Raw genomic sequence first — 24,457 nt, forward strand, 5'->3', positions numbered from 1 at the left:
GGAATAGACATTTAACTAGGGATTATAGATGGCTACAGTAAGAGGTGACGATGAAGTCAAGGGTATGACCCAATGACCATGGGAGTGAGTAACTGAGAAGGTTTGGGGACAAGATCTTTGGAAGAGACGATGTCAAGAAACTGGGAGGTCAGAGTATCATCAATATGGATAATGAAATAATTAGGGACTACAACAAGAGTGGTGTTGGAATGAAAGTGAGCCAGGGGGATGCCTGGGGTGGGGCTCAGTGGTCTGGCACCTGCCTTCAGCCCAGGGCATGATCCTAGAGACCCTGGATCAAGTTCCACATTGGGCTTCCTGCATGGAGCCTGCGTCTCCCTCTGCCTGTGTCTCTGCCTCTTTCTCTCTCTCTATGTCTCTCATGAATAAATAAATAGAATCTTTTTAAAAAAAGAAAGTAAGCCAGGAATGAGGTGATGTCTATAGATGACCTCAAGAGATGTGTCACTCTGGCAACTACAGCTGCCCCATCTTTGCAAGATGATGATGCAGATCTAATAACTGAAAACAGTGACTCTCTCACAAGGTGTTAAATCTTCCTTTTCCTATTTGCATCCTGACAGAGTTATAATTACCTGCCTTCTGGCAGCAAAGGAAAGACTCACTGCCTTCATGAAATCCATCTGCCTTCATTCATATCTCTTATCTTACATAAGGGGTTCTTATATGTATTCTATTATACTGACTTCTGCCTTTTCCCCATGACTGCTTGTGGCAGATTTCTCTTTTCTTTCTTTTCTTTTCTTTTCTTTTTTCTTTCTTTCTTTTCTTTCTTTCTTTCTTCTCTTTTCTTTTTTTAAGATTTTTATTTATCTGAGAGAGTGAGAGAGAGTAAGCACTAGAGAGACAGAGCAATCACAAGTGGGGGACAGAGGGAGAGGGAGAAGCCATCTTCCTAATGTGGGCCTAGATTCTAGGACTCCAGGATCATGACCCAAGCCAAAGGCAGGTACCCAACTGACTGAGCCACCCAGGCATCACCAGATTTTACTTTTCAAAGATGGCCACGCCAGTGTGTATGCCATTCCACAGGTTCTACTTATAATATGATGTTGACACTCCTTCATTGAGAGGTGGAGTCTGTTCCCTACCTTAAACCAGGAAGGACCCTTGTAACTGCCTCCACCAATACAATATGGCACAAATGATGCTGTGTGACTTCTGAGGTCAGGTTGTAAAAACGAAGTGGTTTCTGCTTGGCCCTTGCTCTCCAGGATATTTGCTCTTGGAAGCCAGCTGCCATGTTGTAAGGAAGTTCAAGTCACATTGAAAGGCCACGTGTGGGGTATTTTGCTGATGACCTCAGCTAGGCATGTGAACAAATGAGCCCCAGACATCACATGCAGACACAGGATACACCCTGTCTGAATTCCTGACCACAGAAACAATGAAAGATAATACATGAAGTGTGGAGTAATTTATTATATAGCAATAGATAACTAGTACACTGCCTTAGGATATTTTCACCTCTTGGCACTTGACTGGTCTTGACAGGAAATTAATGCACCCTTCCCCTCCCTTTATCACATAGAAGCGTCCTTAACTGGTTCTTCCTTAAGAACACTAATCCTCGTAATTACTTTTGGGTGGGGAAGAAACAAATAAGTTGTTGGTTCACACATTTTTTAGCAGCTTTAAGTGCCAGGCATGCAGCTGACCTGAGAGCCTAGAATCTGGTGAAGGAGACAGACAAAAAAATTAACACTGATAGGGGAGTGTGACAAAGGCAGTGAGAGTGGCATCCAATGGGCTCTCCTGGAACAGACAGAAGCAGCTCCCAGTGCAGCTGTGGGGGGCAGAGAAGGCTTTCCAGAGGTGGTGACAGAGCCTTATCTTGAAAAAGAAGTCAGGACTGGCTCAGTGGACAAGGTATAAGACCAAACAAGCATAGGCATGGACTCCTGTCACCTGTGAAGTTGTATGTAGAGCATAGGCAAGATGCATTTATATTACACATACCCTAGAAGCCCCTAGCTCTGAATTAATTTGGGGGGCAAACGACTTAAGAAAGTGGAGTGGAAGGTGAATTAGTCCTTTGAACTCATGATCAAACACTGACTACAGTGAAATGTCTTTTTGTAACATCTGGGCATGAACACTGAGGCATGTGTCTGACTGAGAAAATTCACCTGGGGTGAATTTTAATTCAATGCTTTTAATTTCTCATCATCAGAAATTGCTCTTTTCCTCTGCCTGGTGGCCCTAGTGCCTGAATCTCTGAGAAGATGAACAGATGGTCACTGCAAGAGTCACTGCATTTCCATGTTCATTCATTTTTAGCCCCTTCCTGGCAGGTCCCTTTTCTCTCTCATCTTCTCACAACCCAGTAACACAAGCACAGCCATAAAATTATAGTCCCATTGGACAGTCCTCAGCAAAGTCTCATTTATAATAATAATTAAAAATTATTTTGGGAAAAAGAAATCTGGCATAGACTTTCTAGAAAATTTTGAGAGGAGAAATTTCTTTCCAATATTTTTTTCTCGCTTAGAAAAGAAATATTAAAAAAAATATTTTAAAAATCAAGTATGTAAAATTAAGTATATTATTTGAAAATTATTTTATATGATTTGTCCTGTATTTTGATCTACAAATCTATGTAAGACATCTTAGGATTTAGATGAATTTAGTAATTGACCTTGGGTAAGTTTCTATGCCTCTGTAAGATTCAGAGTTAATATTGGTATCTACCTACAACAGATAGTGTGAGATTTAATTGAGCGAATGATTAAAGGAAGTCTTATCTTTAGGGTAGTACCTGGCACATGGTGGTTTGTCTCTCTGTTCCTTTCCTCTCTGTCTCTCTCTCCCTCTCCCCCTCTCAATAGAGAACAGAGAGAACAATTATTCATTATAGCATAAATCACAGATGCAAAAGGAAGGTGCATTTCTGCCTTCAGGGAGCACTGCCATTTCCATTAAAAAGGATTCAGGATTTTTTGGTTTAGTTTTGTTTCTGAAGTTTCCTCCCTTAGTGATTTTTAAACCTAGAACTTTTTTTTTTCTTTTTTAAGATTATATTTATTTATTCATGAGAGACAGAGAGAGAGAGGCAGAGACACAGGCAGACGGAGAAGCAGGCTCCACGCAGGGAGCCCAACGTGGGATTTGATCCCGGGACTCCAGGATCACACCCTGGGCTGAAGGCAGGCGCTCAACCGCTGAGCCACCCAGTCATCCCTAGAACTGTAGTTTTTAAACTGTTTTTTGAATCATGTACTCCTTTGAGAATATTGTAAGAGTTATGGGCTCTCTCTCTAGGAAAATGCACACGAACGTAAAGAATGTTCTCAGAACGTATGAAGATCAGTCACGCATGACTGGTAAAGAATCCCTGATTTCCAGGGTGGTGAAATCTAGACCACTACTCATCACCAAGCAAGTTGCCCTCTCATGACCTGATCCTGAAATGCGCATCTGGAATGTTGTAGTCGTCCAACCGCAGGTGTTTTTGGTCAAGAAATGCAGTCTGGGAATCCGGCAGACTCCTCCTATGGCAATGCACAATACATCAGGGCCTCCTTCTGGACTATTTATGATTCTTGCACATTTTTGCAGGACATACAATAAAGGAATATGTGAAATGCACAGGAGCGCATCTTAATCTGAGCAAATCAACAGTTTACAGAAATTGCAGGAACGTGAAGCTTAAGAAAAAGTGCAAATTGCTCCTAATGATAGCTCAGAAAAGGGCTGATCGGCAAACTGTGTCCCCCTGGGTTACCGTGGCTCTCAGGAGTCAAGATCTCTGACTGTTATCAACCTCCCAGGAGCAGCATCTTGCTCACTTGTTTGGCAGTCAATCCCAGTAGATATTAGAATGGATTTTAAGCATTAGGCAGCTTGGATTTAAATTCTTTGCTGTAAAAATGTGTGGAGGTTGCTTAGCTCTCTGAACCTTGCTTTCCTCATCTGTAAACTGGGGATAAGAAGAGTATCTACCTCATAGGATTATGAAAATTAAACAAGATAAGGAATGTAGAGTGCTCTGCATCCTATCCAGTGTGCAGAAAGTACTCCGTAACAGCTGTTTTTATGGACCGTGGCCAGGGGTGATAATAGCATAGACTCTGGAGTTAGGGAAACTTGGCTCCAAATCCTGACTTCACCAATTTTTTACCTGTTTAGCTCTGTGCGGGTTAATTAACCTCTCCAAATGTCCATTTCCTCGACTGAGGCATAATTGAAGCATTACACCTATTTCACAGGGTAGTTAAACGAGCTAATGCATGTATGTGCTTAACTCAGTAGCTGGTACGCATTCAACACTCAGAAATGGTGGTGATGGTGAGGATAATGATAATGGTAATAATAGTAGTTAATCCTTACAAAGCTCTTATGAAATGTCAGGAGCTGTTGTTCCATGCACCTGACATGTAACACCTCATTTAATCTTCGCAACCAGTGAGATAGGTCCAGCGATTACCTTTGCTTTACACGTGAAGTTTGCAGAGGTTAAATAAATGATCCAATGTCACAGAGCTGCATTTAAACCTAAGCAGTCAGGGTTTGAGTCCATGCCTTTAACCACTTTGTTTTCCTGATGTGTTAAAGTCAGCATTTAAGTGTTCAACGGCATACCAAGGACTCTCTGCACTAAGATCAGAGGCATCTTCTCTTTCCAGTGGAAGCTCCCTCACCCATCCCCATCATTTTTCATGGCATCCTGGGGGACCCACTGCCCAAGAGTAGGTGCATTGCTAGGGCCACATGCTGATCTGAGAACTAAGACTGCCTTCCCCAAATCATCCTAGATCCACCGGGCTCAGTCCACCTTAATTGCTCTAGCATGAGAGGGACAGCTTTGCTGCCTGACCACACAGAAAGAAAGTATTTGGCATTTGCTTGATGATTTCAAAAGGGAACACTTTGGGGCAGAAGCATTTTCCAGCACGCTTGTTTTGCTGCTTTACAGTAGCTTGGGCAGGCTCCAGCAGCAGTGGCATAATTAGGGAGCCCAGGCTCATGGCAGACCCATGGCTTCCTGCTGTCCTCCAAGAGCCAGGAGGCTCCCACAGTTATGGCTCACAGGAAGCCAGGAAGAGCACCAGACACAGGTGGTTGACATCCTGACATTGAAAAGGGTGGTAACTGAAGATAGCCAAATTGAATGAATGGTCAGGCAATAGTACAGTAGAAGAGAGAAGGAAGAAATTAGTCCAGCCTTTCTGGTCAATTGGCGCAGTGGCAGTACCAAGAAATGGCTTTTTGTGGGGGCTCTAGCCTCTCAGATCTCCATCAGTGCTCCCCTTTCTTGCAAATCGCTCCAAATAAACCTATGATTTAAGTTTCAAGGTCCTCTCCAGTCTCCCTTCTAATGAGACTGCTGCCCCATGTTTTCCCTGCACAGATATATTGGCCACCACGACTGCTCAACCTCGCTGCTCAGCCTCCTATGGTTTAGTCAGGACATAGAAGGCCTGTGGAGTCCAAAAGAAGGGAGCCTTGAAATGCAGAGCCAGCCTCGTAGGTCTCACTATCTGTAGCATGTGGTCAGTATCCTCTCTGCTGTGCGTGTTCGGCAGACCTTGCATTTGACCTGATCTTTGCAACTGGCCCTGCCTGGAGGGAATATTTCACAAACTATAAATTTAGGAGCTGCTCTCTGTCTTGGAAGAATTCTAGAATGGAGACCTGGAAGGCAAGATGAAGCATGATCACTAGGAACCAAATACAGATATATTCAAATACAAATAATTCCCAGGCTACCCCCTAGGCTTCTCTGACAGGATCACAAAGCTGGTGGCATGGGGAGCTTCAGGAAATGGAACACCACCTGGGCTGCAGTGAGCAGAATCTGGAGGGGGTTGTCACGTGGCCTCTGATCTGTGGGTGATCTGGATGAAGACACAGAATATACTCTTCTCAAATTAGGACAGACAGCACAAAGCCAGGAGGCAGATTCACTTGGAATAAACAGAACCAGGAATATAAAAGACAGCACAAAGTGGGAGTAAAGCACTGATAAGTAGATGAAATTTGTGGATAATGGCAACTGATATGGTCCTGTACTTGTGTCCCAAAAGCCAAAGACCAAAAAGCAAAGGACACTGCCTAGCTTTGCACCATAACTCTAACCCTGGGCACAAAAAATAATCTTTTGAGGTTGCATCTCCTTACTTGTAAAATCAGGACAATATAGCCCAATAAATCCCAGGAAGTTGTCATGGGGATTAAAATAGTTATTGTGGGCAAGTGCTTAGCACAGGGGTGATGATGATAGTCATGATGGTGATAACAAACAATGACACAGTTCTTCATTAAGTGCTTCACATCTAGGCTGTCTGGTTCCAGAGCATGTGTTCTTAGCTATCATGTTATACTAATTCTCATAAATGTTACGTCTAATGACTACAATTATTACTGACAAGGGAGATGTAGCTCAGCTACAGCATGTGTGAAAATGAGTTTAAGGATGTGGTTGGCAGTAAATTCAAAAGGAGTTACATAAAGAGTGTAATGAGGTGGTGACAGTTTTTGATTACTTTTTGCAGTGCGAGCATCACAGATGGAGAGGCCTAGACCTACAGAAGCAGAAGCAGAGGACCATGACCAGAATGGCCAACTCATGGCATAAGAAGAACAGCTCTTCCTGAAGAAGAAATGACTTGGGGGGCACCATCACAACTAACTTCTGAGGCTTGAGACAAGAAGTAGGAGAACTGAGGCTGGGTCTAGGTAGATGGATCCCAGCTCAATTTCAGAAAGGCCTTTCTGATGTGTTGACCCAGGATGGACCATGAACATCTTGACCCAGAGGCACCTGAGTGCCCATGGAGCCCAAAAGTCTGGGATTTCAACTTTTCCAACTATGACCTTCCAAGGCTGTAGATCCATTGGCCCAGGTGATAAACACGATGAAGCAGGTTGTTCCCCTTAGGGACACATCTAGTTATTTCCCTCCTCTTAGTTTTTAATTTTTTTAAAAAAGATTTTATTTATTTATTTATTTATTTGAGAGGGAGAGCCAGGGATCCCTGGGTGGCTCAGTGGTTGGGCACCTGCCTTTGGCCCAGGGAGTGATCCTGGAGACCCAGGATCAAGTCCCATGTCAGGCTCCCTGCATGGAGCCTGCTTCTCCCTCTGCCTGTGTCTCTGCCTCTCTCTCTCTGTGTCTCTCATTAATGGTTAAATAAAATCTTAAAAAAGAGAGAGAGAGAGAGAGAGAGAGAGGGAGGGAGAGCCAGAGGGAGATGCAGACTCTCTGATGAGCAGAGAGCCTGACAATGTGGGGCTCGATCCCAGGACCCTGAGATCATGACCTGAGCAGAAGGCAGACAGATGATTAACTGACTAAGCCACACAGGTGCGCCCCCTCTCTCTTTTTAAAATCAAATTTTTAGGGATGCCTGGGTGGCTCAGCGGTTGAGCCTGTGTGCCTTTGGCTCAGGACATGATCCTGAGGTCCCAGGATCCAGTCCCACATCAGGCTCCTGCAGGGAGCCTGCTTCTCCCTCTGCCTCTGTTTCTGCCTCTTTCTGTGTTTCTCATGAATAAATAAATAAAATAAAATAAAATAAAATTAGCTCATAAATAAATAAATAAATGAATAAATAAATAATTGTTAGCTTGTCTTATCTAGGGAGGCCATTGGCTGAGAGCAGCTCTTTATAGGATGACCTACAGAGAGGTCCAGAAGTGGGAGATGAAAAGTTGAAGGAGGGCAGGGAATAAAGGTATCTCAGGGGGTAGTAGGAGGACAGCAGGGTTGTTGGGGAGGAGAGCTGGAAGGGAGAAGTAGATGCCCCAAGAGGGAAAAACTAATAAACTTGAGGCTAGGCAGAGCAAAAGCTTTTTAGAGCTTTTTAGGTGCCTAGAGAAAGGATGGACCCTGGACCATCACCAGGGGCTTTTTAGACATGGAACGCAGAAGCTCTACCTCAGACCAACTGAGTCATAATCTGCATATTAACAAGCTCTATGTGTGCCCTGTAGGTGAAAGGCACCGATTGTGGAGATCATCTAAGGGAGACCCAGGCTGGATGTGCTGTGCGTTCATCTGAGTTAAAAAAAAGCACAGGGCGGGGTGGGGGTGGGGGTGGGGGTGGGGCGGGTGAGGAATGCTGGGGCAATGGGAAGAGCGCCTTGCCATGGGAGTCTGGTCTCCGTGGGGACAGTCCAGCTGTGCTTCCAGCCCAGCTGCTCCAGTTCTGTCTGTTTCTTTATCTAGTCAGGTTCAGAAGTCAGTCAAATTTGCATAAGGAAGCCAGCGGTAATGGGGCTCGTGGGCACAGGTACTCATCTGACACCTAATTAAGCCATCTTGGTATATCATCTCTAGAATGCCTGTTATTATTTTAAGAAACAACATAAAGAGAATGATAATTAAAAGTAACACCCTGGGTGGGAATTTTGTCTTCATTCCAGTGGTTGGCAAGTAAAGCACCCTGGGATTTTTTTTTTTTTTTTGAGGTAACATTTCTATAAATTTTCATAGATCACACAACCTCAAAGCTTGTCTCTATGGCAGTTTTCCCCCTTTCCTCTGCCAAAGCTTTGGGGTTTGTGGCTTTATTCTCTGCTGTTTTCTTTTTCTTTTCACTGAGCATTTTCTGATTTTACTTTGACTTGCAATGGGTATTGCTTCTGGATATTACATGTCATCTGAAGCATAAAATGCTAAACCCAGTTACATGTTGTTTTCAGGTGAGGACGCAATTTTACACTTCACAGTTGGGCCCAAACGAGGCATTTTCATGCAGAAAATTTTTCCATCTTAGACTCACATCAAGATGGCCCCCAGGGATTTGCAGCCAGTGGAAAGTTCGCCCACTGTCAATCTGCAGCCTTCCTGAAGGGGCATTCCTGACAGACCTGTTCTCCAGAGTGCCACTACATTCCCCTGGTCTCCAGGTTCCGCTGCTATAGTGTGCATCAGGTCCCTCATGTCCTTCGCTCTTTGCCTGGGCCCAGTGTCTATGATCTGAGTCAATTTGGTTAGTACCACTCTTAGTGACCTGTCTTATACCCTGTCCTTCTGCCCTTCCTACTTTACAAAATTCCAGCTTTGGATCATCTCACAGTTCGCCTTCTCTGAGAAAATCTGGAGAAAATTCCCAGAAGCACCAACTGAGGCCACCACAGATTCCTGGTTTCCATCCTCACCTGGTACCCTTCGACAAACATTTTACCTGCCCTCCATCAGCTCCTCTCTCCTGAAAAAACCTCTTCCTGACCCTGCCAGGGTCTCCACCTCATGAAGGCACCCTGTCTTCTTCCTTTCACAGGTTCCTGAAAGCAAATTCAACACTAGTGGTTCCCAGATTCCCTGGCCCCACACTAAAGTAAATGAACCAGAATCTCTGAGGTGGAGCCTGAAATTCTGTACTCAAGAAAGTTGCCTTATTTGGGAACTCCTCTCTGGCCTGTGCTCCTTGATTCTCCTTCCTCACTTTCAGTGGCTTCTCTAGCTGTCATGGCCTGGCTTCTACCCTCACTACTCTGTAAAATGAGGTAAGCAGGAACAGCCACTGCAGCCCAACACATTCTCCCCAGGTCTCCCTAGGGAGAGTACTCTCTGGAGTACTGATGAGGTTGGCCATTCATGACTTCCATTCACCTTTTCTTTTTGTTTGCCTTCTACCTCTAACTAACTCCCTCAGTACTTTTCGTGTGAGCTTGTCTTATACCTTAAATATTGGTGGTGCCTTCACAAATGTATCCCATTCTCCTTGTTGCTAGATCCTCACACTAAGAAACTTCTTGCAGCTCAGGGTGATCTTGAGAAAGCCTCCTTCTACCCTTGCCTCTGTACTCCCTTAGCCCCATGGGCATTACCTCTTCCACTGTCCTGACCACATTAGATTCTTTACTCCCTGTGAGCTTCTCAAGGGCAGAGATAGTGTTCAATCATCTTTCCATGGCCAATGCCTCAGGAAGCAGGTAGCAATCAGCAGGCGCTCTATAAATGTTGGTTGAACTGAATATAAATCTGCTCTGAGTACTTGTGTGAATCAGCCTCAGGCCCATGGTGCAAAACCCACAGTTATCTCTAAGGTCCTTCAGAATGGAGTGACCTTGAAGGAATGAACCACAGCCAGCCCCTGTCCAGATCCGGGGTGGGGAGAGTGGGTGTTAAACACCAGCTAGTCAGAGCTCTAGCAAATAACATCTCTTCTGGCAAATTTACTTGTTGTTAGTCTGAAATTTTCATAGGAATTACATAATGCCTGGCCAAGTGCTAATTTCTGAGCTTTCTTCCTGCCAAATTTCCACCAGGCTGGCTTGTGTTTGCCAATCTTGTAGCAGTGATGTGTTTTCTAGCAGGGAACACAAGTATTGCTTTGGGGGTTATTCTGGAGCCTCATAAAACTGTTCTTGGGACCCTTTTATTGAGAAGGATTCAGTAATGCACCCAGTTGGAGAGTATTATTGCTACCAGGAGAGTTTTTATAGTGAACTTCCTTCAACTGTCTAGGAGGGACCTGTCATAGAAGAAACAGCTCCAGGGTAACTAACATTCCATAAGTACCAATATCATGAGTTTCACTTTTTTAGTGTTATTCAAATTCTTTCTTTAATAACACTAGTTTTATTTCTTCAAGCACAGGACCTGTGCTATATACATGGCTGCATGTTTTCCATGCAGGCAGGGCACATTGCTTCCCTGGGGCTTGCATAGTACCTGACACATAGCAGGTGCTCGGTGTGGGCCGGTGATAAGAATGGAAAACGAAGAAGCTTGGGGAGCAGACCCATAGCTCGAGGTGCTTGTCTCCATGCAGAGTTGAAGGTGACAGCCAGGACACCATGCACCATGCTCTGGCTTCTCACTTACAGCAGGGCCCCAGCGTGCCTGCCTGCTCCTACATTCCACAGACTGATGGCCTGGCCTGGAGTCCTGACTGCTAGTGGCTACAGAAAGGCAATTTCATTCATCTGATCAAACAGAAACAGAAAAGCCATCCAATCCTCACCCCTGGCAGTTGCTGTTCCTCCAGATGGAACCTTGGAGAAGTTATTTTCTCCTGGAGTGCTATCTTCCTCCTGTAGCTAAGCTAGTCTTCTAGATCCCTTCAGAAAATCAACTGATGATAAATTAGAAAAAAAAAAAAAATTTAAAGCCACCCTGAAGATTACAAAAAAGAAAACACACTAGTGTTCATCTCCAAAACAATGGCTATCTTTATATATAATAATACATAGTAGGATAACCATAAACTATCATTACCTTGAAAGGAAAAAAGGACCACACAACCACTCCCACCGCCTTAAAAAAGACAAACCCTCTATGAACCAAGATGATGCCATCAGCTCATACAGGGCTTTACACAGAATTTCAGGGGGCCAGCAATTCCCTGAAAATCTCTCATCTTCCCAGACATACATGTATGGATCTTGGTGATGAATATCTGGGTTAGAGATTCCACAGGGTCTCTGAATCAGAGTTAGAACCAACAGGACTTCAGAGTTCAACTGATGTAACCCCCATCTGATGAACGGTAGCAGATTAGGTTATGAGGCCCAGTGAGTTTTCCTGGCTGACTTGAGCGTATAGCTGGTAGGTAGCAAAAGGGAGACCCGTGCCCAGGATTTCTGAATTCTGGTTATCCTGCAGTATTGTGTTAATATGCTCTATTGAAAACAAATGTCAAGAAGAGAGAAGACAGGAGAGAGACTGAGTGTAGGGAAAGGAAGGAGTACCTTTCCTAGAATGTATAGCCTGGCTCTTACTGGGTTTCATTTTTGTGTTCAGCATAGTTTTGCTTGAAGCTAAAGAGATCAAGCCTAAAGCTCCCTTCCAGCTCCCTACTTTAGATCTGTAACTACATCCTGATAGATCATCCCAGGCAGACTTGTGCAGGGGAATATAAGAAAGGTGAGCTCTGGGCACAGGGTGAGTTCTAAAGAGCTAAAACTCAAACACCTTGAGTTTCTGTCATTACAAAAAACCTTGAACAACAAAGAATCTATTGTTTCCAGGAAGCAGGAGGGAGGCGGGGAAGGATTTCTAAGGAGGAAGTATATAGCCTTGAAGAGCAGAGGGTTTATGCAACAGAGAAGGGGGAGTTGGGTGGTGCCTGTGGGTGGCAGGAGTGTGGGGCATGAGTAAGGCACGCTGGGAGATGGGTCTGGGAGGCAGCTGGTGTGTGGCCTGGGAGCCACGTAAAAGGTTTTTAAGCTGGGGGGTATCAAAGTAAGATTTGCATTTTAGATAGATAAGTTTAGTAACCAGATGGAGGATAGATCTAAAGAGATTTTTTCCCCAACAGTTAGAGAGCTATTCTCCAGATTCGTTTGTTCATTCACTGCTCTCAATTTGTGAAACTCATAATACAAGCCGGGCAGTGATCTAGACAAGAAAAGACAGCCTAACCAGGATAGTGACAATGGAAACAGAACCCTATAATCAATGATACCCAATGAGGAGACAGATTTGAGAAATACTTAGGAGTTAAAAATCAGCAGATCCTGATGACTTAACAATATTGGGGGGAGGGGAGACTCAAAAGGAAAGAGGAAGCGTACTGAAGGATTGGTTGAAACTAATACTGTTATATCCAGAGGATATTCAGGGCAGTGAATACTACTCTGTGTGCTCTCATAATGATGGATACATGTCATTATACATATGTCCAAGAGTGAACCCTAATGTAAATTATGAACTTTGGGTGATGATGATATGTCACTGTAGGCTCATCAGCTATAAGAAATGTTCCACTCCTGGTGGGGGATGTGGAAGAGAGAGGGGGATGCTGTGCACATGGGGGGGCATGCGGTATACGGGAAATCGCTGTAACTTCTGCTCAATTTTGCTGTGAACCTAAAACTTCTCTAAAAAAAATACAGTCTTAGTTTAAGAAATGGTATGGTAGGATATTGTTATGACTAATGATACTGGGTAAGGGGTAAGTGGAGGAAAAGGAAAGAGGACCCATGCTGATGTAGGTTTGAAGCTAGTCTTATGTCCAACATTTTAGAATCATAGAAAGTCTAAAGGAATTTTCTGTAAGAAGCTCCAGAATGATTAAAACATGTAGATCAAAACAGTCTTTGTTTGCACCATCTTTGAAACAGGAGACTATTTTGGAATTTGTTATTTCTCCAGAGCAGAGACTTTAGACCTGCCCTAGGGAAGTAATTATAAAATTGACTGAACTATGGGTTGAACTCAGACACGGTGGAAGAAAATACAAAGGTTTTGCTGGGCCTTTCTCCACAGCCTCACGGTAAGCTGTTCATACCAGAATTCTAATTTTGTCAAAATGGGGCTGCTTTCATGTAATTTTAGAAGGCGCTTTCAAAAACCAAGAGCCGCAAGAATAGCGAGTGAACACAGATGGGCTGGGGGACAGAGTCGGCTGGGTAGATTTCTATAAAAATAAAAGGTATCTTTTCTCAAGGAAAAGAATAAGAATTTTACTAATGTTACTTTAAGAGGCAAAAGACCTAGTCAAAGCATTCCTTTTTTTTGCTTTTTAAATTCCTTATCTACGACTGCAAGTAAAGAACAGCAAAATTAAAGGGAAAAAAAAGCCATGTGCCAAAAATGCCTATGAAAGACACGTGCTTGGTTCTGCACAATGTTGTGTACATGATAATATCTTGCTGGGCAGGTTGCCCACACTGCCTCCGAGTCTCACGGTTCTGGAAGGCGAAAGGGGGACGTGTAATGTTTACAACCCTGGGAATGAATTAATCCCTGGGGAAACAGAAGGCCTGAATTTTCTCACCTGCTCATATTTGCTGGCTTCCCACCTGAGTAGGGTTCCTGGGAACCAGTTTTCTCTGGTTGCCACAGGACAGGACACTAGACTCAGGTCTTGAAGCTAAATGCCCGACATGGCAGTACAGAGATCTGGCATTGGAATGTCCTCTCTCTGTGGACACCGATCACACACTGGTCCTTCCTGATAAACTGCTTCCAGGAGTTGCACTTTCGGGAAACTACACAGACAGCCCTGACAACAACAAACATAAACACACACTCGAGAAGTTCTGAAGATGCCTCAGTAACAGAGTAGGAGCCCATCCTAAGTAGTGGCAAATGCTTTATGGGCTGCATTTTTTTTTTTTTTTTTTTTTTTAAGTAGGGAGGACAACTGCTCAGAAGAAGCAAAGCTAAACTAACTGCTGATATGCAAACCCAGCCTGACAGCTTAGCTGCAGATTCTGCTCTTGGTCTACAGGTGAACCAAGCTCTCAGCCTTGCAGAGGCCTTCCGGTGGTGGTGCAGCCGTGGCATGGGAGAGACACCTGTGAGCAAGGACCATGTGACCCAGACAGCACTGCCAACACCCAAGTGCCCAGAATTACATCCAGAGCAGTAGCTTCAGAAGCTAGGTGAGGCATTCTCCTATTTTATTCAACATATTTTCTTCTTTTTTTTAACTTACCCCCCCACCCCTCCCAAAAAACAACAGCAAAGATGCTGGAGTCTTGCAGCCTAACAACACACAAAGAATATTGTTTGCCTAGAAGCCCTCAGGAATGGCAAAATGGCAGAAATTTCCAGGGGGAGAGAGGGGGTGTGCGTGTGACTAAATTATTTGAATGGGCCCCTTTGAAGGCTTCTGCTACCCCCATATTTGCTGAGGTTTTTTCACTGAGCTTTGGGAAAAGGATAGCTTTTCAGTAGGAGGATAGCTTTTCAGTAGATGCACAGAGAAAGGGGGAGAATGAAGAAGCCACGCAATACAGGCTGTTGTCTTCTGTGTTTTACTGATTGAAAGGGCTGAAGACATTTTATATGTTGCCCAAATTGCTAACAGGAAGAAAGGTAGGAGCAAAACGAGAGCCAGACTCTGCTAGGTCTGAGGGCCCTGCCTGGGGTAGAGGTATAAACGGGGGCTATGAGTTTAAGACAAGGGGATTTCATGATATGTGCTTGTTCTGGCTCCTGAAAACTGCATGGCAACATATCCCTTTCCTTCCTGTGTGATAACGCCCAACTGGTGAGGTGAGCCTGCAACAAGCAAAATGGAGGCCAAGACTCCGCCCCTCCCCCAAACACACACAGGGGGAAGGTCCCTTTTTACTGAGTACCTCGGCCACAGTCTCACAGCTACTGTAAAATAAGAGGTGCTACTTTCTTATGGCAATGGGTTTTCCCTTCACCTGAAAAATTATTTACCAAATATCTATAACCAAGGTGAAAAACACCCGCAAAGTTTAGATCTGCATCAGCATTTCTCTCAGAAATAGTTGTATGAAGGGCAAACAAAAGGAAGGAGCTGAAAAACAAACATATGTATAAATTAATAGTCCCAAAAGGCAGGGCCTGGGACCATTAAACATCTTTGTACCACAGAAAGACATGGGCTTCGAAGCGAGCCTAAGGGGCCTTGGCAGAAAGTCAAAAGGAGGCTGGCTAAATGAAGCTACAGAAATTGCAATTTGAAAAAAAGAAAAGAAAAGGAAAGAAAAGAAAAAAGAAATTGCAATTTGTCAGATAAAGCATTTGGGACAAACCCCTACAGAATTCAAAGAATGATCTGATAAAAGTCCTCATGGTTACAATGTTGCCCCGAGCTTCCTCCAAATCCACCACAAATTCTCCTTTGTGAGCCACTCTTTCAGACATGTTTTGCAGCTGTCTCTTCTTGTGATAGTGAGTTCAGGTAAGGAGTCATTGGTTTCTTTTTTGGTACAATGATGGTAAGAGAGACTTTTCTCTCTGGGAGCTCCAAGTAAAAATAATGAGGATTCCCCACCACCAGGCAGCAGCCCTGGGGAAAGCCAGAGACAGCCAAAGGATCTAGAATGAAGTCATTGCCCAGCACCCTGCTGGTGAAACGAGGCATCTCATTGTAAGTAAACCTTCCAGATAACTGAAAGCTACCCAGGTACATGGTTAAGCTTTTCTTCTACTATATTGGTGAACTTCCTACCACCTTCAACAGAGATGACCAGTGTGAATACCTGAAGACAGCAGACCTGCAACAATAGCCTGATCATGACAAGATTTGGCAGATGAGAAGACCAAGAGCCAGCAGGATGCATTACCAAACAAGGTACTACATCGCAACAGCACAATGACCTCCGAGGTCACTGAGGGGACCCGGAGAATAATTCTGAGCTTGAAACTGGACTCTTCTCGACTTGTTCCTTTTCCACATTCCCTTCCTGGTCAGTCTAACACGGCCAGGCACTTCTATTCATGCTCTTTAGTCTCAGGAAAGCCTCTTATGCCTCCATCTTTGTCTTTCTCCTCCCCTCCCCCCTTTCCAATATAACTTATTTTCTGTTTTCTTTGCAGAAAAGTCAAAATAAAGGGAGGACAATGGAGATGTTGTAAGGCTACTTATATAAAAGGTAGAAAGGAAATGAGAACTGACAACTGTTGAAGCTTTTTCTTTCTGGCTTACTTCCCAGGTCATGACTACATGGTAATCTTGGCTATCTATACTATCAAGAATTTAGTTTACTTTTCTTTCTTTCCCCTCCCATCCCGCTTCCCTATCCCAGAACCCTTCTTGACATCTAACCCCATGGTAGGGTCTGCAAAGTACGGGTCTAGTTAAGAGTCTGAGTTGAAATACTGGTCTCCCTAGGTTTGAATCCCAGCTTCACACCACTTGATAACTGGGTGATCCCCAGTAAGTTACTTAAACTTTTTGGGCTACAGGTTCTATATCTGTTAAATATGAAAAATTAACAGAACCTACCTTATGGGAATCTAGTGTAGATTATCATTTATAAATTCCTCTCTGAAATATTAGCTATTATTATCATAAACCTTCACCTCATCTCACAAATAAACAGTATCTTCCTTTTTCTCAATTCAGCACAACCACAATCTCTAGATACTGCATATCAATCCCCAGAACTCTTAACAGAGTGTGGCTGGTCTAATGGGTTTCTTGTACCATGTCTCAAGGAAGTGGCCTTGTGGTTCAGTCCACTTCTGGCTGAATATCCGGATGTTTAAGACTGGACTCAGGTACACCTGTGAGTCTGGCCTGTGTAAATCAGACTCAAAGTCCAGGGCAACCTAGGGTCATCCAGGATTGGAGCCATACCAGAACCTGGTGCAGATCTAACATGGTCCCAGCCAACCTCTCTAGGCCCATTAGTTTTCTGACACTAAGAGCATGCCCTGAATGCTTCAGAAGCCCAGCGCTTTCCTGGGGACAGTCCTGCTGTGCCTGCACTCCCTTTTCTTCTTCATCTCTATCCAGAACATCTTTCTCCTCACTGCCTGGCAAAGCTCCACTTGCCCTTTCAGTTGTTATTTAATTCTCATTGCCTTGATCTGGGAGCCCCCAGGCAGTGCTTTCCCTCTGTAGCAAGTCTTCGAGTTCTATCTATCCTGACATTTTCCAGGTTAATGAATAATATTCTGGCTGACTCCTCCACTAGACTGTCAACTCTCCAAATGACCAAATGACCCGGACTGGTCTCAGAATGAAGCCACATGCTCATGGGCTTTGGGTCAGTGTTACGAGTCTGATGAAATCTGGGCTCCTAGAGATTCGTTCTTGGCTGAAAGAGCGCCAGATGCATGAATTCTTCCATTAGGGCAGTACACAGTGCAGTTAACACTCATTTTTGGAGGCAGTTCCAAAGGAAACATACAATTCACTTGTTTCTCATGCATTTCTGACAAAGGGGGAGAAGAAATAACCCTATAATTTCAGTTGAAGTGTCACTGGGCAAACAGACATAGTTAAAGAGACTTAGGGATTTTATGTGCTCTGAAGCTGTTGCAACTTATTTACTTTCATGATAGTGTTTTAATGGATTTGAAGGGTGGTAGAAATAGCAGTAAAATATTATATTAAGAGCCTTGTAGGTGCCCTATCACATTTCTTTAAAAAACAAGATGAATTCAATTTAAAGGGTAGTTATTTATCCTGAGATTTAAATTTCCCTACTTTTATGGGGCACCTGAGTGGCTCAGTCAGTTATGTCTGCCTTAGTCTCAGGTTTTAATCCCAGAGTCCAGGGATCAAGTCCTGCTTGGGGCTCCCTGCTCAGGGGGGAGTCTGCTTCTCCTTCTCCCTCTGCCCCTCCTGCTCATGCTCTGTTTCTGGCTTTTTCTCTCTCAAATAAATAAAATCTTAAAAAAAAAATTCCCCACTTTTGTGGTGTTAAAATATTTTCTTTTATGAAAAGCTGGTGATTATAAATGGCAGCATGGGTTTAAAAAAAAATGTAGTCTATTTCTTCCTTCCTTTTTTTCTTAAGTAGGCTCTGTGCCCACCATGAGACTTGAACTCACAACCTCAAGTTTGAGAGTCATATGCTTTACCGACTGAGTCAGCCAAGCATCACTGGTCTATTTATTTCTGTTCCTCATTATTATCCCAGTTAGTTTAAATTATTTTTAATTGAAATATAATATACATACATTCCCATTAGTTTTAATAGCCCTATATTTATCATGGCTTTCTAACCTGGCAAAATGAAAAGTTGGGCAACCCCATGTAAGTCTCTGAAATTATTTTTTAAAGAAAACTTACTAGTTCATAAAATTGGATTGAGTTCAGCATCTCTCCCATTTGCAGAAAAGGAAATGAGGGCATAGGGAAGTTAAATGTTAAAGCGCTACAAACACACCCACACTGAAGGTTGCCTAGCTAGTTAACAACAGAGCCCAGACTACAACTGGGGCTCTTGCCTCCCAGGATCCAGAGCTCTTACACCCTATTCAGCTTCACAGGTGTTCAAAATTAGTACAAAGTATAGAATTTGGTCCTAAAACCATTCACAGTGCAGACCTGAGATGAATGAGTTTTCCACATCTCAGCAGATTACATGTTAAGCTCTACTGTGTTTTGCCACCATTATCTCTTACCATCGTGACAAATAATCTTTACATGGCATGAATTATGCATTTTTGTGATTCTCATCTGATCAAAACGCAACAGGACAGGATAAGATTTTATAAATGTACACAAATAAATATGCACTAATTTCATCACCTCCACCTAGAAGCTACTGAATTCATTTTCTTATCAGTTACGAAACAGCAGCCGCCACCATTTTTTTCTTGCAGCTCACAACCTAAGAGTTTAAATGCAATCCTGCCGCATCTAGGACAAGATGGGCCAGCTTACTCATCCTCACGTTGAGTCATGTAAATATCAGAAGATGACACATGTTACCAAGACCAATGTAAAAGTCTTTAAACTCAGCCCTGGAGCTAGGAAAACGTTCAAAACTGTGATGCAAAAAATTTTAATCTATTTATCTTGATTTCGCATTATTATTCTAATTAGCTTTGCAGTCCCTGTATTTATGGGTTTCCAATTCCTGCTGTTCATGGAAGTTGCTATTTTGTATGGAGACTCACATTCTTACCATTTTCTTATAAACATTTTGAATTAGTGGCCATAAACACAACCCCATTATTTGAAAGACGCCAAAATAAAACAGAAGCCCTTACCTATAAAGGAAGGCAGGTGTCCAGGAAAATTAAAGTAATATCTTACTTGGAGCCCTGGGATTTAAAATTTTTTTTTAATTTTGAAATAATTTTAGACTTCAGAAAGGTTACAAAAATAGTACATCTCTGGGGGCATCTGGCTGGCTCAGTCAGTTGACTATGCGACTCTTAATCTTAGGGTTGTGAGTTTGAGCCCCACAATGAGGGTAGAGACTTCTTAAAAATAAAATCTAAAAATATAGTACATCTCTGTATACCTGTCCTTTCCCTAATGCTGATATCATATATATAACCATGGTACAATAATCACAAGAAATTAACATTGGTACAATACTTTTTACTACATGCTTCACTAGAATTTCACCAATGTTCCCACTAGAGTCCTCTTTCTGGCTCAGGATCCAGTCCGGGATCTCACACTACATTTAGTTGTCCCATTTCCCTACTCTCTTCTGAGACCATTCTTCAGGCTTGTTTTGTCTTTCATGACCTTGACACTACTGAAGAGTCCTGGTCAATTATTTTGTAGACTGTCCCTCAATTGGGTTCATGGGATGCCTTGTCCTAAATGAAATGAGGTTAGGCATTTCTGACAGAATACGACACAAATGATGTGCTTTTTCAGTATATCATACGAAGAGGACACAATACAACTTATTGGTGATGATGTAAACCTTGATTATTTGATTACAGGTGCCCTTGGCTTCAAACTGTTCATTATCTATCATTCTTAAGCTCTTCATTAGCAGAGGTGATAACCAAAGTAATAGCACCCCTACACAGGGTGGGAAGAGAGGAAAAGACCTTCCTGACCTCCCACATGTAGCTGCCAGCAGATGGACTTATGGAAGGTTGGAGCTCAACACAGGCAACACAGGACATTTAGTGCTCTAAGTCTCTGTCAGACACAGACCAGAGATCTTGGCCTGTCAAGGGGCAGCAGGCAGCTGCCCTTCTTCCCAGGGGGAGAGGAGCTGATACAAAAGTGTGTGTTTCTAGATATCTGTTCTTCTTTCCCTTCATCCTCTACTTTGTTTACTTTGGTTTTCTTTGACTAAGCCTTCTACACTTACCTCAGCTCTGATTTTAATAAAATTCCAGTAAGAATTTCTGGACCCCTGCTTTGGGGTAATTACTTTACATGAATTCCCATAAGCTGCCACAAATAATAGCACCCCTGTCAGCCATCTTGAGGTCATCCACCTGTCCCCTCGACACAGATGGGTGGTACACCTACAATCTAGTACAAATCTATACCACTTAATCCTGGAGGCAACACATGAACCAAGGTTGTTTGTTTTTTTTCTTGTTTTTAATTGAGATATAATCCACATACCACAAAGTTCACCCTTTTAAAGTGCATAGTTCAGTAGTGTTTACTATGTTTATAGGTTGTGCAACCATCACCTCTACCTAATTCCAGAATCTTTTCATCAGCCCAAAAAGAAATTTTTTCTTTTTTTTTCAAAAAGAAATCTTGTAGCCATTGTTACTTTCCATTGCCCTCTGTCCCCAGCCCCTACAACCTCCTAATCTACTTTCTATTTCAATGGATTTGCCTATTTGAACTAAGGTAGTTTTTTTTTTTTTTAAAGAATTTATTTATTTATTCATGAGAGACACAGAGAGAGGCAGAGACTCAGGCAGAAGGAGAAGCAAGCTCCATGCAGGAAGTCCGATGTGGAACTTGATCCTGGGACCCCAGGATCACGCCCTGAGCCAAAGGCAGATGCTCAACCACTGAGCCACCAGGCATCCCAAGCTAAGGTAGTTTTGATCCCAAATAATAATAACCAAGATGATCTCAATTCAGTTGACCTAGGAGGCACACACACTCACACATTCATAACGTTTGAGTTTGGCAACACCTCACCACGCCTTGTCATACTTTGAACTCTCCATGCTACCCCATCCACCCAACTCTGTCCTAAAGGTGACATATGCATTTGTCTTACCCAGGGTACAACCTTTCCTCCTCCATCAAAAACCACATCGGGCTCTATCAGTGTCCTGCACTGGTGAAGTAATGCCTAGATAAATTTAGCTCTGGTGAGGTGCTAAGAAGTATCAGATTTACATTTTAGCAGAGAATTCTTGCCGTCTAGGCTTGGCTAGGATGGCCATGTTGCCCAGGTTGTTTAGAATTGCCCTGTTGCCCTGGGTTAATTATTAATAGCATCCCCTTTCCCTCTCAAAAATGTCCTGACTTGGGTGTTTAATTATATGATCACCCAACCTTAACCAACATAAATGACTAATCATGGTAATTATATGTAATTTGGAAGCCAACAGAGAAAATACATTTAGGTAAATGAAGTTTCAGTACTCCCCCAATCACACCCCAGCTCTGCATTCCCATAAAAAAGTTTAAATTCACCAACCTGTAGGAATCAGGGTTTCATCCACAGGCAAAAAGGCATCAGCATCTATAGTGACTTCATGGTCATATATGTTTGGAGAACCCTGGAAGGGAAAGGTTGAGAAAGAAAATAAGACCTAATGCTTAGTCTTATTTTGTATTTTTGCCTTAAAAAAAAAAAGATTTATTTGAGAGAGAGAGAGAACACAAGTAGTGGGGAGGGGCAGAGGAAGAGGGAAAGAGAATCCCAAGCAGGCTCCATGTTCAGCACTCAGTGGAGAGCCCCATGTAGGGCTCAATCCCATAACCCTGAGATCATGACCTGAGCCACAATCAAGAGTCAATCATTTAACCGACTGAGCCACTCAGGTGCCCCATGTACTTTTGCTTTTTAACTTCTCTTGCAGAAATACTTTTAGGCATTGACAAACACTTTAGAAATCCCATTTCGGGGATCCCTGGGTGGCGCAGCGGTTTAGCGCCTGCCTTTGGCCCAGGGCGCGATCCTGGAGACCTGGGATCGAATCCCACGTCGGGCTCCCGGTGCATGGAGCCTGCTTCTCCCTCTGCCTGTGTCTCTGCCTCTCTCTCTCTCTCTCTGTGACTATCATAAATAAATAAAAATAAAAAAAAATTTAAAAAAAAAAAAAAAAGAAATCCCATTTCGGGACACCTGGGTGGCTCAGTTGATTAAGTGTCTGCCTATGGCTCAGGTCATGATCCCAGGGTCCTGGGATTGAGCCCCATGTCAGGCTCCCTGCTTAGCAGGGAGTCTGCTTCTCCCTTTTCCTCTGCCCCTCTCCCAGCTCATAATCTCTCTCTCTCTCATAAAAAAAAAAATATATATATATTTTTTAAAATAAATTTTTATTTATTTATGATAGTCACAGAGAGAGAGAGAGGCACAGAGACACAGGCAGAGGGAGAAGTAGGCTCCATGCACTGGGAGCCCGACGTGGGATTCGATCCCGGGTCTCCAGGATCGCGCCCTGGGCCAAAGGCAGGCGCCAAACCGCTGCACCAAACAGGAATCCCTAAAAAAAAAATAAAAAAAAAAAAAAAGAAGAAGAAGAAAGAAATCCCATTTGACCTACGGCAATGATTAATATGTTCATTTAAATGTAGGTAGTTAGGTTCTCAACATAGCAACTGTACATTTGAAAGAAATTTTCCATGGGGTGGCTGAGTGGCTCAGCAGTTAAGAATCTGTCTTGGCTTGGGATGTGATCTCAGGGTCCTGGGATTGAGCCCCAGGTCTGGCTTCCTGCTCAGTGGGGAGTCTGCTTCTTCCTCTCCCTTCTGCCTGCTGCTCCCCCTGTTTGTGCTCTGTGTCAAATAAATAAAATCCTTTAAAAAAAAAAAGTTTTCCAGTGTGAGCCCAGCATGTATTTTCTTTTCTAAATAGAATTATTAGTGTGAAAAGTCAGAGACATCAGTGTTTTTGAAAGGCTTTTGGACTTTGACTTATTAGCAGAGGGGTTTCTCACGCTCTCCTCACATGCTACGCAAACAGAAGAATAAGAGCTGTTGACCTGAAACACACAAGTGCTGGATGGCCAACTATCACCAGCAGGCTTGGAGGTAGGAGTATCTCTCTCCTTTCTCTGGCTCAACTCTCATCCAGAGGACCCACCCTGTACCAAATGACAAAAGCCTGGGAGTCAGAACTGGAGTTACTTCCATTAACCATGCAGCCTGTCTTCCCAGTGGGAGTCAAAGACCAGTCAGTAATCAGAAGGCCTGGGGTCTAGTTCTGGTTATCATGGAGTGGCCCCAGGGAAATCACTTAACCTTTACTCTCTTGTCTTTCAGGGTAAAACTGGGCCAATGATGCTCCCATCTTTTCCAGGGTTCTTGTGAAGAACAGTTTAGTAAAGCTGTGTTGTGCTACTTGCAAATTGGAAAAGACACATACAGATTTCTGATAAAAAGGATTATATTTTAATAGTATATTTTCAAGCTTCACAGCAAAAGATGTGTAAGGGCAACCAGGAGAGGGCTTTTGCTTAGTGAATGCTCAAAAATAAGCTAAACTAGTGTGTCTCCACTAGGGATGATTTCGCCAGAGGACAAAATTTGACAATGTTCTGGAGGCATTTTTGACTGTCATGACTGGGGGTGGTAATGATACTGGCATCTAGTGGGAAGAGGCCAGCAATTCTGCCAAACACCCTATTAGACGCACCCCTGCAGCAAAGAAATTGCCTGACCCAACGTGTTAGTATGCTCGGGTTGAGAGACTGAGCTAAGCTAAACTGAAAGCTAGGCTGGGTTCTCGAGAAGCAAGCAGAAGGAGGCGGAACCCTGCAGGTTAACCGAAACAGATTCTCTAGTCAGAAAAACTTAGGCCCACATAATCAAATGGTGTTGTCCTGAGGACCCTGAGGACAAATGCCAGCATTTTAGAGACCTTGAGAATCTATGTGTAAACATGCCAGAAACTGCTTTAATGACACCCCGGGAAGGCTCTGTTTCTGAAGAACAGCCATGGTCTTGTGTCCTCCCCATGGGTACATATGGGCAGGGATAGGAGTGGACGGGAGACAAGACCAGGGCAGAGGCCTCTCTTCTGCCCACAGTTTCTACGCTTAGCCACTCGTTTAGCCCCTATTCTGACGTGAGAAGGTTGGTCCAAAATGGAAGGGGTCTACTGCATCCCCTAGAGCAGCTCTAGGCTAGAGTGGTCTCTCCTGCCTGGCTCTCCCTACTCCCATCTCCTCATGCCTCAGGGGTACTGCCAGCACTGA

General features: G+C 43.5%; 1 protein-coding gene across 1 annotated transcript in view; it reads right to left on the reverse strand.

The window, feature by feature from the left end:
* GALM (galactose mutarotase) overlaps positions 1-24,457 on the reverse strand; it is a 51,052-nt gene that overhangs the window by 9,553 nt on the left and 17,042 nt on the right. The window contains exon 4 of the mRNA XM_041754696.1: positions 21,733-21,814. Within this exon, the coding sequence (XP_041610630.1) occupies positions 21,733-21,814 (82 nt within the window). The remainder of the gene's footprint in view (positions 1-21,732; positions 21,815-24,457) is intronic.

Source organism: Vulpes lagopus, chromosome 5 (assembly GCF_018345385.1).
Source record: "Vulpes lagopus strain Blue_001 chromosome 5, ASM1834538v1, whole genome shotgun sequence".
Lineage (NCBI taxonomy): Eukaryota > Metazoa > Chordata > Mammalia > Carnivora > Canidae > Vulpes > Vulpes lagopus.